Raw genomic sequence first — 13,906 nt, 5'->3', positions numbered from 1 at the left:
AGGAACACAGAACTGCAGTGTTGGCCTCCGCCGGGGAAACAGCTTCAAGCAGAGTGGTCCCTCAGGCTCAGTGCCTGCCCCGTCACCTGAGAGACCCTCTGAGGGCAAAGTCTGGTCTCAGGCCCATCAGCAGGTGAAGCCAATCTGGAAGCTGGAGAGGAAGCACGTGGGGACACTGTCAGCAGGGTTGGGCCCAGCCGTCTTGGGTGTCCCGCCCCAGCCAGCCTATTTCCTCTGCCCCGGCACTCTATGTAGCTCTGGGAACACCACCGTCATTGCGGGCCCCAGCAACTCCTGTTCCCTGCACTCTCTCCCGGACTTGTTTGGCGGTACCCTGCTCTACCGCCGCTCCAACTACAGGCACAAACCGTACCACCAGCTGGAATCGTTCTGCTTGCGTTCTAGCCCATCAGAGAAAAGACCTTTCTCTCTTCCTCAGAAGAGCCTCCCTATCTGTCTCACTGCCAATAAGGCCACTTCTTCCACGGTCTTCCCCATGGCCCAGCCCATGGCATCCTCCTCCTCCTCCTCAGATCCATACCTCTCACTGGCAGCAGCTGGGGAGAACCCTTCGGGGAAGAGCCTCGCCTCTGCCATCTCAGGGAAGATCCCGTCTCCACTGTCCTCCCCCTACAAGCCCATGCTGAACAACAACGCCTTCATGCGGCCAAATAGCACTAAAGTGCCTTTCTCGCAGGTCACTGAGGGCCCGAAGCCACTGTCCTCAGTCAAGGCCCACCCCCTCTCCTGGCACCATTCTGGGGGTACTGGAGACGGTGCACCTCAGCCTGGTGACCACAAGGTGCCCCAGAACACTGGTACTGTCCTGGATGATGCCACTGCCCAAATCACCCTGTCTACACCCCGGTCCCTCAGCACAGCCACCACCAGTGTTGCCTCCCCCCAGTACAACCGGAATAACGTAGCTGTGGGGGCAGAGCCATATGCCTGCGGCCTGGCCGACAGCTCCAACTTCCAGGCTCCGACTAAGGAGGTTCGGTTCACCGAGGCTGTGAGGAAGCTGACCACTAGAGGCTTCGAGAAGGGGCCGAGGCCAGGCTACCAGTTTGAGCAGTCTTGTTTCAGGAAGCCTAGCTTCCAGTGGAACGTCCTGAACAGGAGCAGGCGGTGGAGACCTCCTGTGGTAGGCCAGCAGCTTCCTCCGGGGGATGCTGGGCCAGCCGGTCGGGTGTTCCCTGGTGCCTCAGACACCGTGGAGTTGGACGGTACTGTCTTCTGTACCAAACGTATCAGCATTCACCTCCTTGCCTCACATGCCGGTGGGCTCGACCACAGCCCTGCCTGTGGACCTGTGATTGACCCCTCGCCCCTCGGAGAAGATAAACCTCCAGTCCTCCCTTCGACCCCTCGACCCTTTGGAGTAGCTGATGTGGCTCCCCGCCTCTCTTCCATCCATCTGGGCCAGCCTGGGAAGGAGGGGCCTGAGGAAGCCAGGGAGCTGGACTCGTCCGCAGGGGATAACGGGTAAGCTGGAGAACGCTTTGGTTCCCTCAGATCGCCAGAATATACGTGTGTACTGTGATCTGATGGCATGGGCTCTGTCTCTCTCTGAAGGTGGTTTTACTTTTTAGCTGTCCTGGAATTTTTGGTTTTCACTTTAGGGCGGAAGTTGGAAAGCTATAGCTGGCAGGCCAACTTCTGCTTGTTGCCTGTTTTAATAATGAACGGTTTACTGGGATGCAGGCTTGTCCATTCATTTCCTGTCCGTGGTGGTGTTTTGTTACAGTGGTAAAGCTGGGTAGTTGAGACAGACTGAATGTTCCGTAAAACTAGAAACAGTTACTGTGTAGTCTCTTAAAGAACAGGATTGCTAACCCGTGTCTTAGGTTATAACCAGGGGAGAAATAAGAATTCTGAACCCCGGGGCCGGCGGGTGGTGTGGTGGTTAGGGACGTTGGACTCCCACATGTCCGACCGCAGTTCAAGTCCTGGATCCGGCAGCTCGTTTTCGCGCTGTCTCTCCCTTGCTCTTACTCTCACCCTGTCCCTCGCAGGTCAAATGTAAACAAACGAACAAATAAAGATAAATGAAATAATTCTTAAAAAAAAAAAAAAGAGGAACTAGCAGTTAGTGTAATGGCTGTGTCGCTAGACTCCTACGTAGTCTACCGCAGTTCGTGTCCCAGACCCGGTGGCTTAAAACTCACACCGGGCGCGTGTGCGTGCATGCCCAAGATCCCGAGAAGAGAATAAGGAATTCCGAACACCAAGTGACTTTGCTCCGTATTCCAAACCAAATCACGTTTCCAGTAACTCCCAGCCTTTCAGGGCCAAGGCACATACAGAGTTGTTTGCTTTTTTGTGCTTTGTTACATTTCTGGAATCTTAGTCCACTAAGGCCTTGCTCTGAGTTCCAGAGAACCGCCTTGGTATATTAGAAGTCAGTTACCAGATGTTCATTGATTGCGTCTCCTTCTTTTTATTTTTCTTAAGAATTATTTTATTCAGTCTTATGTATTCATTCATTTATTTTAATTTGATCAGAAAGAAAGACAGAGAGAGAAGAAAGTGAGAAAGCAAGCCACCAAGTCCGGGACTCGACCCATGGTTGATTATGTGGGAGTGTCCAGCACCTTAACCACCACGCCGCCTGCTGGTCCCCCCACCGATTGTTTCTTATATGCAGAATTTTGCACTTGTATGTTCTAAGGCAACAGTCCCCAACCTTTTTGGTACCAGTTTTGTGGAAGACAACTTTTCCATGGACCAGGGGTGGGGGAGATGGTTTATGAGAATGCACAACCTAGATCCCTCACATGCACAGTTCACAACAGGGTTCATGAGCATCTTTTTTTTTTTTTAAGTTTATTTATTATGATGATGATGATGATGATTTAAATTTGACCAGAGAGTAAGAAAGAAGGAGAGAGAAAGAAAGTGAGAAAGCAAGCTGCCAGGTCCAGGACTCGAACCATGGTAGGCCACCTGCCAGCCCCCCACACTTTTTTTTTAAATTATTGTACTTGCCTATGAGAATCTTAACGCTGCTGCTGGTCTGACAGGAGGCAGTGCCAGCCATGGGGAATGGCTGTAAATACAGATGAAGCTTTGTGGGCTGCCGCTCAGCTCCTGCTGTGTGGCCTGATTCCTAACAGGCTGGGGACCCCTGCTCTAAGAGCCAGAATATACGTGTGTACTGTGATCTGATGGCATGGGCTCTGTCTCTCTCTGAAGGTGGTTTTACTTTTTAGCTGTCCTGGAATTTTTGGTTTTCACTTTAGGGCGGAAGTTGGAAAGCTATAGCTGGCAGGCCAACTTCTGCTTGTTGCCTGTTTTAATAATGAACGGTTTACTGGGATGCAGGCTTGTCCATTCATTTCCTGTCCGTGGTGGTGTTTTGTTACAGTGGTAAAGCTGGGTAGTTGAGACAGACTGAATGTTCCGTAAAACTAGAAACAGTTACTGTGTAGTCTCTTAAAGAACAGGATTGCTAACCCGTGTCTTAGGTTATAACCAGGGGAGAAATAAGAATTCTGAACCCCGGGGCCGGCGGGTGGTGTGGTGGTTAGGGACGTTGGACTCCCACATGTCCGACCGCAGTTCAAGTCCTGGATCCGGCAGCTCGTTTTCGCGCTGTCTCTCCCTTGCTCTTACTCTCACCCTGTCCCTCGCAGGTCAAATGTAAACAAACGAACAAATAAAGATAAATGAAATAATTCTTAAAAAAAAAAAAAAGAGGAACTAGCAGTTAGTGTAATGGCTGTGTCGCTAGACTCCTACGTAGTCTACCGCAGTTCGTGTCCCAGACCCGGTGGCTTAAAACTCACACCGGGCGCGTGTGCGTGCATGCCCAAGATCCCGAGAAGAGAATAAGGAATTCCGAACACCAAGTGACTTTGCTCCGTATTCCAAACCAAATCACGTTTCCAGTAACTCCCAGCCTTTCAGGGCCAAGGCACATACAGAGTTGTTTGCTTTTTTGTGCTTTGTTACATTTCTGGAATCTTAGTCCACTAAGGCCTTGCTCTGAGTTCCAGAGAACCGCCTTGGTATATTAGAAGTCAGTTACCAGATGTTCATTGATTGCGTCTCCTTCTTTTTATTTTTCTTAAGAATTATTTTATTCAGTCTTATGTATTCATTCATTTATTTTAATTTGATCAGAAAGAAAGACAGAGAGAGAAGAAAGTGAGAAAGCAAGCCACCAAGTCCGGGACTCGAACCATGGTTGATCATGTGGGAGTGTCCAGCACCTTAACCACCACGCCGCCTGCTGGTCCCCCCACCGATTGTTTCTTATATGCAGAATTTTGCACTTGTATGTTCTAAGGCAACAGTCCCCAACCTTTTTGGTACCAGTTTTGTGGAAGACAACTTTTCCATGGACCAGGGGTGGGGGAGATGGTTTATGAGAATGCACAACCTAGATCCCTCACATGCACAGTTCACAACAGGGTTCATGAGCATCTTTTTTTTTTTTTAAGTTTATTTATTATGATGATGATGATGATGATTTAAATTTGACCAGAGAGTAAGAAAGAAGGAGAGAGAAAGAAAGTGAGAAAGCAAGCTGCCAGGTCCAGGACTCGAACCATGGTAGGCCACCTGCCAGCCCCCCACACTTTTTTTTTAAATTATTGTACTTGCCTATGAGAATCTTAACGCTGCTGCTGGTCTGACAGGAGGCAGTGCCAGCCATGGGGAATGGCTGTAAATACAGATGAAGCTTTGTGGGCTGCCGCTCAGCTCCTGCTGTGTGGCCTGATTCCTAACAGGCTGGGGACCCCTGCTCTAAGAGATCACAAAGAAAATGGAAGACAGTGCCTCTGTGCAGAATGGGGGGGTGTAAGGTTGAGGAACGATGGCTAGACCTAAGTTTCGAGGGCAAGAGAAATGAGTTGTGAAGTTCAGACAAGGGAGCAGATTGGTGGGGACGGACACATATTGGGAGGTGATGCAGAAGTGAGAACCTAAGTGCGTCCTGTCTTATGGAGCTGGCTGAACTGGAGAGTGGATTCTTTCTTTTAGTTCAGCTACTGACGTCCAGCCAGATCAGGCTGAGGCCGAAGATGTAGAAGAAGAACTAGTGGATGGTTTGGAAGACTGCTGCAGCCACGATGAGAACGAAGATGAGGAGGGTGAGTGGAAGACTGTGCACCTGCAGCCAAGGGTGGACATGGAGGGCCAGGGAAGGGGGCTACAGTTGTGGAGCAGGCACTTGACTCATATTAGCGCCTACATTGAGCATTTGCATCGGGGGTCTTAACGGGGAGAGGGGGCTCCTCCGGCCTCACCAGTCTTGCCTTTTGCCCTGCTGCCGTCCAGCTCAAGAAAGGCAGTGCAGGCAGCAGGGTGGTGCCGTGGCTTCCCTAAAAGGGCCGAGGCCAGGATATTCAAAGAACTGCCTAGGCCTGGCGAGCGTGTGTGGCAGCTTCTTCCACTCGTACTCTTCTGTCCTTCCTCCCCCAGGCGACTCGGAGTGCTCCTCCCTAAGTGCCATCTCCCCCAGCGAGTCAGTGGCAGCAATCTCTCGGTGAGTGTGGGCTCTGTGGATCGTTGGTAGATGCTCATTTTCTGTCTCTTCGGTGTTACTGAGAGATTAATCACCCAAGTCATCAGCAGTCCTGAGAACCATAATTCATTTTCACTAGGTTTTTGTGTGGGATGTGAGCTTTTGAATAGGGAGCAATGTAGGACCAGAAGCCTATCTTGTCAGTTAGGCTTAAAAGCACCCTGGGGGGACCAGCAGATGGTGGAGTCGTTACATCACGGTACTCTCACATGGCCACCTGGAGTCCTGGACCTGGTGACTTCAAAATCACTCTGTGTGCATGTACATGTGTGCCCAAGATCCCAGGAGGAGAATGGAGAAGGGACTGTGGCGTGGCCATCCTCTCTGGGGGGTGATATCTCACTGTCTCTGTCTCCCTCTCTGGCAAGTGCACATGCCCTAAGGCAAAAACCTCTAAAAACGTTTAAAATAAGATAGCATCCTGGGGGCTAGTAGGTGTTGTCTGTTAGGTGCTGAATCTCACATGTGTGTGTACAACCCTAAAATCCCGAGAGGAGACTGGAGGAGAGGGGATTATGATGTGGCCATCCCCCTTGGGGAGTGACTTCTCAATTTCTCTCTCTCTAGTGAGTGTACGTGCCCTATAGCAAAAATTAAAAACAAAAACAAAAACAAAATTACCCTGGTTCTTAGGCTGCAATTTGGTCTTCGGCTCTTAGAAATTGTTTGAGTAAAAGGCAGATCATTTCAAGAAGTGCTTTAAAAAGTAATGACCAGTGGGACCAGCAGTTAATGTGATGGCTATGTCACTGGACTTCCATGTAGCCGACCACGGTTCGAGTCCTGGACCTGGTGGCTTAAACTCACACCGGGCACGTGTGCGTGCATGCCCAAGATCCCGAGAGGAGAATGGAGGAGAAGGGATTGTGGCCATCCCCCCGGGGAGTGATTTCTCGCTTTCTGTCTCTCTTTCTGGCAAGCGCACGCACCCTATAGCAAAAACCTCTCCAGAAAAAGAAAAAGGGGGGGAAAAAAGTAATGAGCAGTTATTTTAGAAACTATGTTCGAGGTTATTTTGTAGTTCCTTAGACCCCCCTCCCCCCCACACACACACAAGGGTACTTTCCACGTTACATGATATTTTGTATCCCACTATCAGACACAGTTCTGAAGTAGATAGATTTATACCAACTGGGGCCTTTTAAAAAAATTAAATTGGGACCAGCAGTTAGTGTAATGGTTATGTCGCTGGACTCCCACATAGTTGACCGCGGTTCGAGTCCTGGACCTGGTGGCTTAAACTCACACCGGGTGCATGTGTGTGCGTGCCCAGGATCCTGAGAGAATAGAGGAGAAGGGATTACAGCATGGCCATCCTCCCTGGGGGGGTGATTTCTCGCTTTCTGTCTCTCTGTCTCTCTCCGTCTTTCTGGCGAGCGCTCACTCCCTATAGCAAAAACTTCTCCAAAACGAAAGAATATTAATTAATTAAATTTTTTAAGAGACTAGCAGATGGCATAATGGCTATATTGCTAGACTCTCATGTAGTCAATGGCAGTTTGAGTCCTGGACCTGGTGGCTTAAACTCACACCGGGTGCATGTGTGTGCGTGCCCAGGATCCTGAGAGAATAGAGGAGAAGGGATTACAGCATGGCCATCCTCCCTGGGGGGGTGATTTCTCGCTTTCTGTCTCTCTGTCTTTCTGGCGGGCACACGTGCCCTATAGCCAAAATTTCTCCAAAAAAAATATTTTTTAAGAATTATTTTATCTAACTTTATTTATTTATTTAAATTTGACCAGAGAAGGGCAGAGCAGGGTGGGGAGGGAGAAGTGTGAAAGCAAGCTGCCAGGTACGGGACTCAAACCACAGTTGACCATGTGAGAGTCCAGTGTCCTTAACTACCGAACCACCTGCTGGCCTCCAACTTGGGCTTTTTTAAATGGTCTTTTGCTCCCTTCTGAGAGTACTTTTATTTTTTTTGCTCTAGGGAGTGTGCACTCACCAGAGAGAGACAGAAAGAAAATGAGAAATCACTTCCTGGGGGAGATGACCCTGGTACAATCCCTTCTCCATTCTCCTCTGGGGATTTTGGGCATGCACGCTCATGTGCTGAGTGTGATTTTCAAGCTGCCGGGTCTGGGACTCTAACTGGAATCTGCCATGTAGAATCCAGCCACCTTAATCTCCACACCACTTGTTGGCGCCCGAGAATGCTTTTATATTGGGAAATAGGACTGACATTGAGTGTTAACAGTGGGAAATGGAATAAAAAGTCCCCTAGCTTTAATTCAGATTATTTTATCAACTGCCTCTGATGGAGCCTGAGTGATGCTCATCTCTAATTAGGGAGCCAGCAGAGTAAATCTGTTAATGTCCGCCCTTCTGTAAACGGGTCATTGTGGGATGCTGCACAGCAGAAATGGGGAGTGGGGAGGGAGGACAGAAAGCAGGAGTGTGGAAAAGTTACCATAAATGAGGGCATGCCAAATACTTTTTGTTCCCCCCAGAGAGAGAGAGAAAGAGAAATCGCCCCTCCAGGAGAGATGGCATTGCCACAAGCCCGTCTCCATTCTCTTCTCGGGGTTTTGGGCACACAAGCAGACATGCCTGACGTGATTGTTAAGTTGCCTAGTCAGTCACGTGGGATCCAGTGCCTTAGCCACCATGGCACTTGCGGGCCCAAGATTTTAAAAATTTAATATCCAGAGGAATGCATGAGTTTGGATTCACAGCATGCTCGTTCCCCTGGGCCTCTCACAGTGCCCTATGCCAGAGCAAAATGGCTTTGAACCATTGCCTAACCTGCCCAAGGGCTGCTGACCCGGAAGCAGGTTGCTCAGTGAAAAAGAAGAAGAAAAAAATCCAGAGGGTACTTGTGTTCATGAGAGAGAAAGAGAGGGAGAGAAAGACAGAGAGAAAGCACCCACCAATGGAGCCCCAATCCCTTCACCTTCACTTCCCCATCCTGTTGGGGCTTGGCGTACATATGCATCTGGTATGTTTCTTAAGCCTCTGGGGCTGGGATTCAAACAATTATCAGCCATGTGGGATCTGGCTCCCTTACTCACCAGGCTATAGGGCTGCCCTTGTGCTGGTTTTTTTTTGTGTGTGTGCTCACCAGAAAGACAGACAGAGACAGAGATAGAAAGCGAGAAATCACCCCCCTGGGGGATGGCCACGCCACAATCCCTTTTCCATTCTCCTCTTGGAATCTTGGGCGCACACACACACACACACACATGCACCCAGTGTGAATTTAAGCTACTGGGTCCGGGACTCTAACCGCGGTCCACTACACGGGAGTCCAGTGACATAGCCATTATGCCAACTGCTGGTCCCTATGCTGGGGATTTTTACGACTTACTGAAGAATCATTCTTCAACAGCATCTTCTTTGTTCCTCTTGCCACTTTGGACCTTACTCAGTACGAGATTTTTTTCCTTCATTAATTATGTTATTTTATTTATTTTTTAAAATTTTTACAGAATTATTTAATTTTTAAATTCATTGTCATTATTTCATTTTATTTTTTTGAAATTGACCAGAGAGAGAGAAAGAAAGTGAAAAAGCAAGCTGCCAGGTCCGGCCCTCGAACCACAGTCAGCCATGTGGGAGTCCAGTTGCCTTAACTACCACGTCACCTACTGGCCCCTATATTGTTTTATTAAATATTAATGAGAATCCCTGGGTTAGCCCAGGGCTGGATGCTTAAGGCAGCTGGATCCCACATGGCTGACTGCCAGTTCAAGTTCTGGGCCTGGCAACTTGAAAAAACCCACCCCAGGTGTGTGTGCATGCTTTCCCCAAATCCTGAAGTAAAGTAGAAATGGAGGAGAAGGGATGTGTTGTCACTGTTCCTCATAGTAGGTGCTTTCTCCGTTTTTTTTTTTTTGAGAGCTTTTTGCTATAGGGCGCGTGTGCTCGCCAGACAGACAGAGAGAGACAAAGAGACAGAAAGCGAGAAATCATCCCCCAGGGGGGATGGTCACGCCGCAATCCCTTCTCCTCCATTCTCCTCTCGGGATCCTGGGCACTCACGCACACGCACCCGGCATGAGTTTTAAGCCACCGGGTCTGGGACGCGAACCGTGGTCGACTACGTGGGAGTCCAACCACATAGCCATTACGCTAACTGCTGGTTCCCAGCTTTCTCCTTTACCCTCTCTCTCTGTCTGTCTTGTCTCTGGTGAGTACAAGTACCTTCTTGCAAAAAGTTAAAAAGAAAAAAAAAGAAAAAAATCCCTCTAAAATATTAAACATTAAAATTTTTCTCTTTTAAAAAATCATTTCTAATATAAAACAAAATAAAAGAATAGAAAATTGGAGTTTTGTTTTAATGCATCATTTTTACTTTAATTCAGTTCAATTTGTTTTATTTTATTTATTTATTTTTTTAAAGAGAGTTTTGCTATAGGGCAAGTGTACTCATTGGAGACACAGAAAGTAAGAAATCACCCCCCAGAGATGGCCACACCACAGTCCCTTCTCCTCCATTCTCCTCTCGGGATCCTGGGCACTCACGCACACGCACCCGGCATGAGTTTTAAGCTGCCAGGTCTAGGACTTGAACCGCAAGTCCAATTACATGGGTGTCCAGTGACATAACAATTATGCCATCTGCTGGTCCCTCAATTTATTTTATTTTTTAAAAATTGCCAGAGCGTGTGTATACTTGCCAGAGAAGAATAGAAATTGGGAGAGAAAAATAAAGGACCCCCCAACAGGATGTGGTCACACCTCCAATGCTTCTCAGTTTCTCTATCCCTCAGGGATTTTTGGGCTCAGGCACACAACTGCCCAGTGTTCAACCTCGTGGGATCCAGCTCCCTTAACCACTACACTGTAGGGCTGGCCCACTGTTTTATTTTTATTTTTTATTTTTTTGTAGACTAGAGTGGTTGTGCTATCCAGACAGAGAGGGAAGGAAAATGAGAAAGCACCCCCAAGGAGGGCTGGCCACACTGCAGTCCCTACTCCTCTATTCTCCTCTCAGGATTTGGGGCGCGCACGCTCACATACCAGCATGTTTTTTCAGCTGCCAGATCTGGGATTTCAGGCCACGTGGGATCCAGCCATCTTAACCAGCACACCACCTGGCTGGCCCTTCTTAAATTAGAATCAAGCTCTGTATGCCAGGGCTTGCCCAACCTGTAGAGTACCCAGACTGTGGTTGACTTTATTTTTTTCTTTTGATGTCAAGCCCTGCCTTAGTTGGGGCTAAGAGGAAGAGGAACTTTGCATGCCTTGGTTGGTGTGGACGGTGGACAGGGCAAGCTGCTTTTCCTTGCTGTGCCACATGTTTGTTTCTCATTGCAGGAACTGCACGGAGATTCTGACCAAACCCCTCTCCAATCATGAAAAAGTAGTCCGACCAGCCCTCATCTACAGTCTCTTCCCCAACGTGCCCCCTACCATCTATTTCGGCACGCGGGATGAGAGAGGTAAACTTGGCCAAGTGTCAAAGCCCCCAAGAGCCCCCAGGAAAAGGAAGCTAGCTCATTTGGGAGGAGGTAGCTGTGGGTAGGAGAGCGTTTCTGGGATGGCTGTTACAGGGCTTGTCACACTGCTCTGTTCCCCACCTGCTTGTCTCCAAAGCAGAGACTTTTCTTGTCATTTAGCTGACCCTTCTCAGCCCCCCTCATTCGTGCTTAGTCGGTGCCCTCTGACCTTGATTCCTTCCCCTTTCAACCCCTGTCCTTGCTTCGCTCCTCCTTCCGGCACAGCCCCCCTTCTTTCCCAAAGCGCTCCTCTGAACCCCTGATCTGGAGCAGTAGTTAGTGGCTTGCCCACCCGAGAAGGATGGACAGCAGCACCACCGCTCTCGTCTTCTCACTGTGACTCCTGCTCTCCTCCCTCTCATCCCACCCCTGCCGCCCTCATCCTTCCTCACCCCTGCCTTTCACCAGTGGAGAAACTTCCCTGGGAACAGAGGAAGCTGCTGCGGTGGAAGATGAGCACGGTGACCCCCAACATCGTTAAGCAGACCATAGGACGGTCCCACTTTAAAATCAGCAAGAGTGAGTCACTTGCTTCCTTGGGAGCTCCTGTCCTCTTTGCCCCAACAGATGGACTTTGGGTAAGAGGAGGGCCCTAGATACCTCCTGCTCTGGGGTGGCAGCCAGGGACCCTGTCCTGAGATTTCCTCATGGGGGGCAAAGCTTGGAAGCCCGCTGGGGGCTATTGCTCGGAATTGGGAGACAGAGGGCTCTTGTCCGACCCTGGGCCCCAGGACCTCACATAGGACAGCTCCATGACAACACTTAGAAAACCAAGTCTGGGAGCTGTGCCCGGGCCCAGTGGATCTCTGGGGCCTCTGGGCTTCTGTCCCAGGAACGGGACTGCTAGCAGGGCTGCCTCCCGATGCGCCTTCTTCAGGAAATGATGACTGGCTGGGCTGCTGGGGTCACCACATGAAGTCTGCTAGTTTCCGATCCATCCGGGAGCATCAGAAGGTAGGCCTTTCAGAAGAGCCGTTTCCCCTGGACTTGGGACTAAACCAGGAGGAGGGTGGGAGGAGGGGTGGGGGGGGTGCAGGAAAAGGAGGGTGACCATGGCGAGGTCAGGAAGGCTCTCACCTCCTGCTCACCTGCAGGGAGTCGCAGCCTCTCAGAGACACGGTTTCCACTAATGTCTCTCACGGTGCACTGTCTGCAGTGTATGTAGTTCCCCCGTAATCACTGCACATGTCCCCAAGCCGAGCATGTGTAAGGCGGACTCCTGGTCCCATGTTGGAAGGGATGAATCTCTTCCCTCCAGACTTAATAAAGGCCAGGAACTTTCCTGTCCTTGTCCCACGGAAAAAGATTTAACAGCTTTTCTTTTGCACTCAAGGCAAAAGAAGTTTTTACCTTAGGGTGTGTACACTTGCCAGAGAGAGAGAGAGACAGTGAGAAGGAAAGCGAAAAAGAGAAATCACCCGATGGTGGGGGATAGCCTTGCTGCAATCCCTTCTCCATTCTCCTCCCAGGATCTTGGGCACACCTGCACATGCACCCAGCATGAGCTTCTGGGTCCGGGACTTGAACCACAGCCGGCCATGTGGGAGTTTAGCGATGTAACTGTTCTGCCATCTGCTGGTCCCGAATGTCCTATCTGTCTTGATCACTGTTGAGTTCGGCTAGTGTTCTGGTCCTCTTTTAAGTGCCTGCAGTTGGATACTGAAGGACCACGGGGAGGTGATGATACCGTGGAACAGGAGCTGGACTGTTGCTCAGGAAGTTGAACAGTGAGTCTCGTTACCTTCCTCATGGTCTTGCCTCTGCCCTCTCTTCTCTTCTGTAGCTAAACCACTTCCCAGGCTCATTCCAGATTGGGAGGAAGGACCGGCTGTGGCGGAACCTGTCCCGCATGCAGAGCCGCTTCGGCAAGAAGGAATTCAGTTTCTTCCCCCAGTCCTTCATCCTGCCCCAGGACGCCAAGCTCCTGCGCAAAGCATGGGAGAGCAGCAGCCGCCAGAAGTGGATCGTTAAGCCAGTGAGTGGGTGGCGGTGGGCAGCAGGTCATGGTCTGAGAGACTCGGGCCGGAGAAGATCTCAGCCCCTTTGCACTTGCCTTCTAGCCAGCGTCAGCACGAGGCATTGGCATCCAGGTCATTCACAAGTGGAGTCAGCTCCCCAAGCGAAGGCCCCTCCTGGTACAGAGGTGAGCCTCTCTCCAGCTCACAGCCCTCACCTCATCTCCTCCCCTCAGCCGCAGGGCTCCCTCCTTACAGAGTGCTGCTGCCCTCTGCTCCCCAACGCCAAAGGCCTTCCTCACCGGCTGCTCTAAGGGCTTTACCCTGGACTGTCAGCTGACCTCGTGGCTCATGGCCCACCCAGCCCTGTCTCGTCTGGCAGATGAGAAGCTGCCTTTCCCCTGTGTAGGTATCTGCACAAACCCTACCTCATCAGCGGCAGCAAGTTCGATCTGCGGATCTATGTTTACGTCACTTCCTACGATCCTCTGCGGATTTACCTCTTCTCAGACGGCCTCGTCCGCTTTGCCAGTTGCAAGTATGTGATAGTGGTGAGGTGCCACCCTAACGGCGTGGGGGGTTTATCGCCAAACGCGGAGGGAAGCTAGAGGACACCAAGCAGGAAAAAATAACAGCTGTTTTGGTAGGTTTTGTTAGCAAGGGCGGGCACTGGGAAGTAATATAGATAAGGAGGTTCCGAACGTCGCCGAATCCAGGGAGACTTCCAGCAGGTGATGTGGGATAAAGGTGGGGTTAGCCATGCTTGCCCACTGTTGTACTTCCTAGGCCCCATGACTTGGAAAAGATCTGTCCTCTTCTCCTTTTTCTCCTCAGGATTCGGGGACGGATGTGGCCCATTCTCCATCTGCTATCTCACCACATCCATTCTGTCTTTTTTGTCCTCACTTCCAGATATTCCCCTTCCATGAAGAGCCTCAGCAACAAGTTCATGCACTTGACCAACTACAGCGTCAATA

The 13,906-nt window shown here is 50.1% G+C and overlaps 1 protein-coding gene and 1 non-coding gene across 2 annotated transcripts in view; both read left to right on the top strand.

Annotated features, from left to right (window-relative positions):
• TTLL4 (tubulin tyrosine ligase like 4) overlaps positions 1-13,906 on the top strand; it is a gene marked incomplete in the record, with an annotated part of 43,120 nt that overhangs the window by 21,974 nt on the left and 7,240 nt on the right. Inside the window, 10 exon segments of the mRNA XM_027768338.1 lie at positions 3-1,485; positions 4,990-5,099; positions 5,431-5,494; positions 10,793-10,917; positions 11,383-11,493; positions 11,852-11,928; positions 12,758-12,949; positions 13,035-13,117; positions 13,339-13,467; positions 13,842-13,906. Coding sequence (XP_027624139.1) covers positions 3-1,485; positions 4,990-5,099; positions 5,431-5,494; positions 10,793-10,917; positions 11,383-11,493; positions 11,852-11,928; positions 12,758-12,949; positions 13,035-13,117; positions 13,339-13,467; positions 13,842-13,906 — 2,439 coding nt within the window.
• Positions 8,189-8,318, top strand: LOC114006181 (small nucleolar RNA SNORA42/SNORA80 family). Its single transcript, XR_003547935.1, has one exon. It is a non-coding gene; the product is annotated as a small nucleolar RNA SNORA42/SNORA80 family (small nucleolar RNA).

Source organism: Tupaia chinensis, unplaced genomic scaffold (assembly GCF_000334495.1).
Source record: "Tupaia chinensis unplaced genomic scaffold, TupChi_1.0 Scaffold145907_1, whole genome shotgun sequence".
NCBI classification, from domain to species: Eukaryota; Metazoa; Chordata; class Mammalia; order Scandentia; family Tupaiidae; genus Tupaia; species Tupaia belangeri.
Note: the sequence above shows the minus strand (reverse complement) of the source record. Positions and strands in the feature narration are given on the sequence as shown.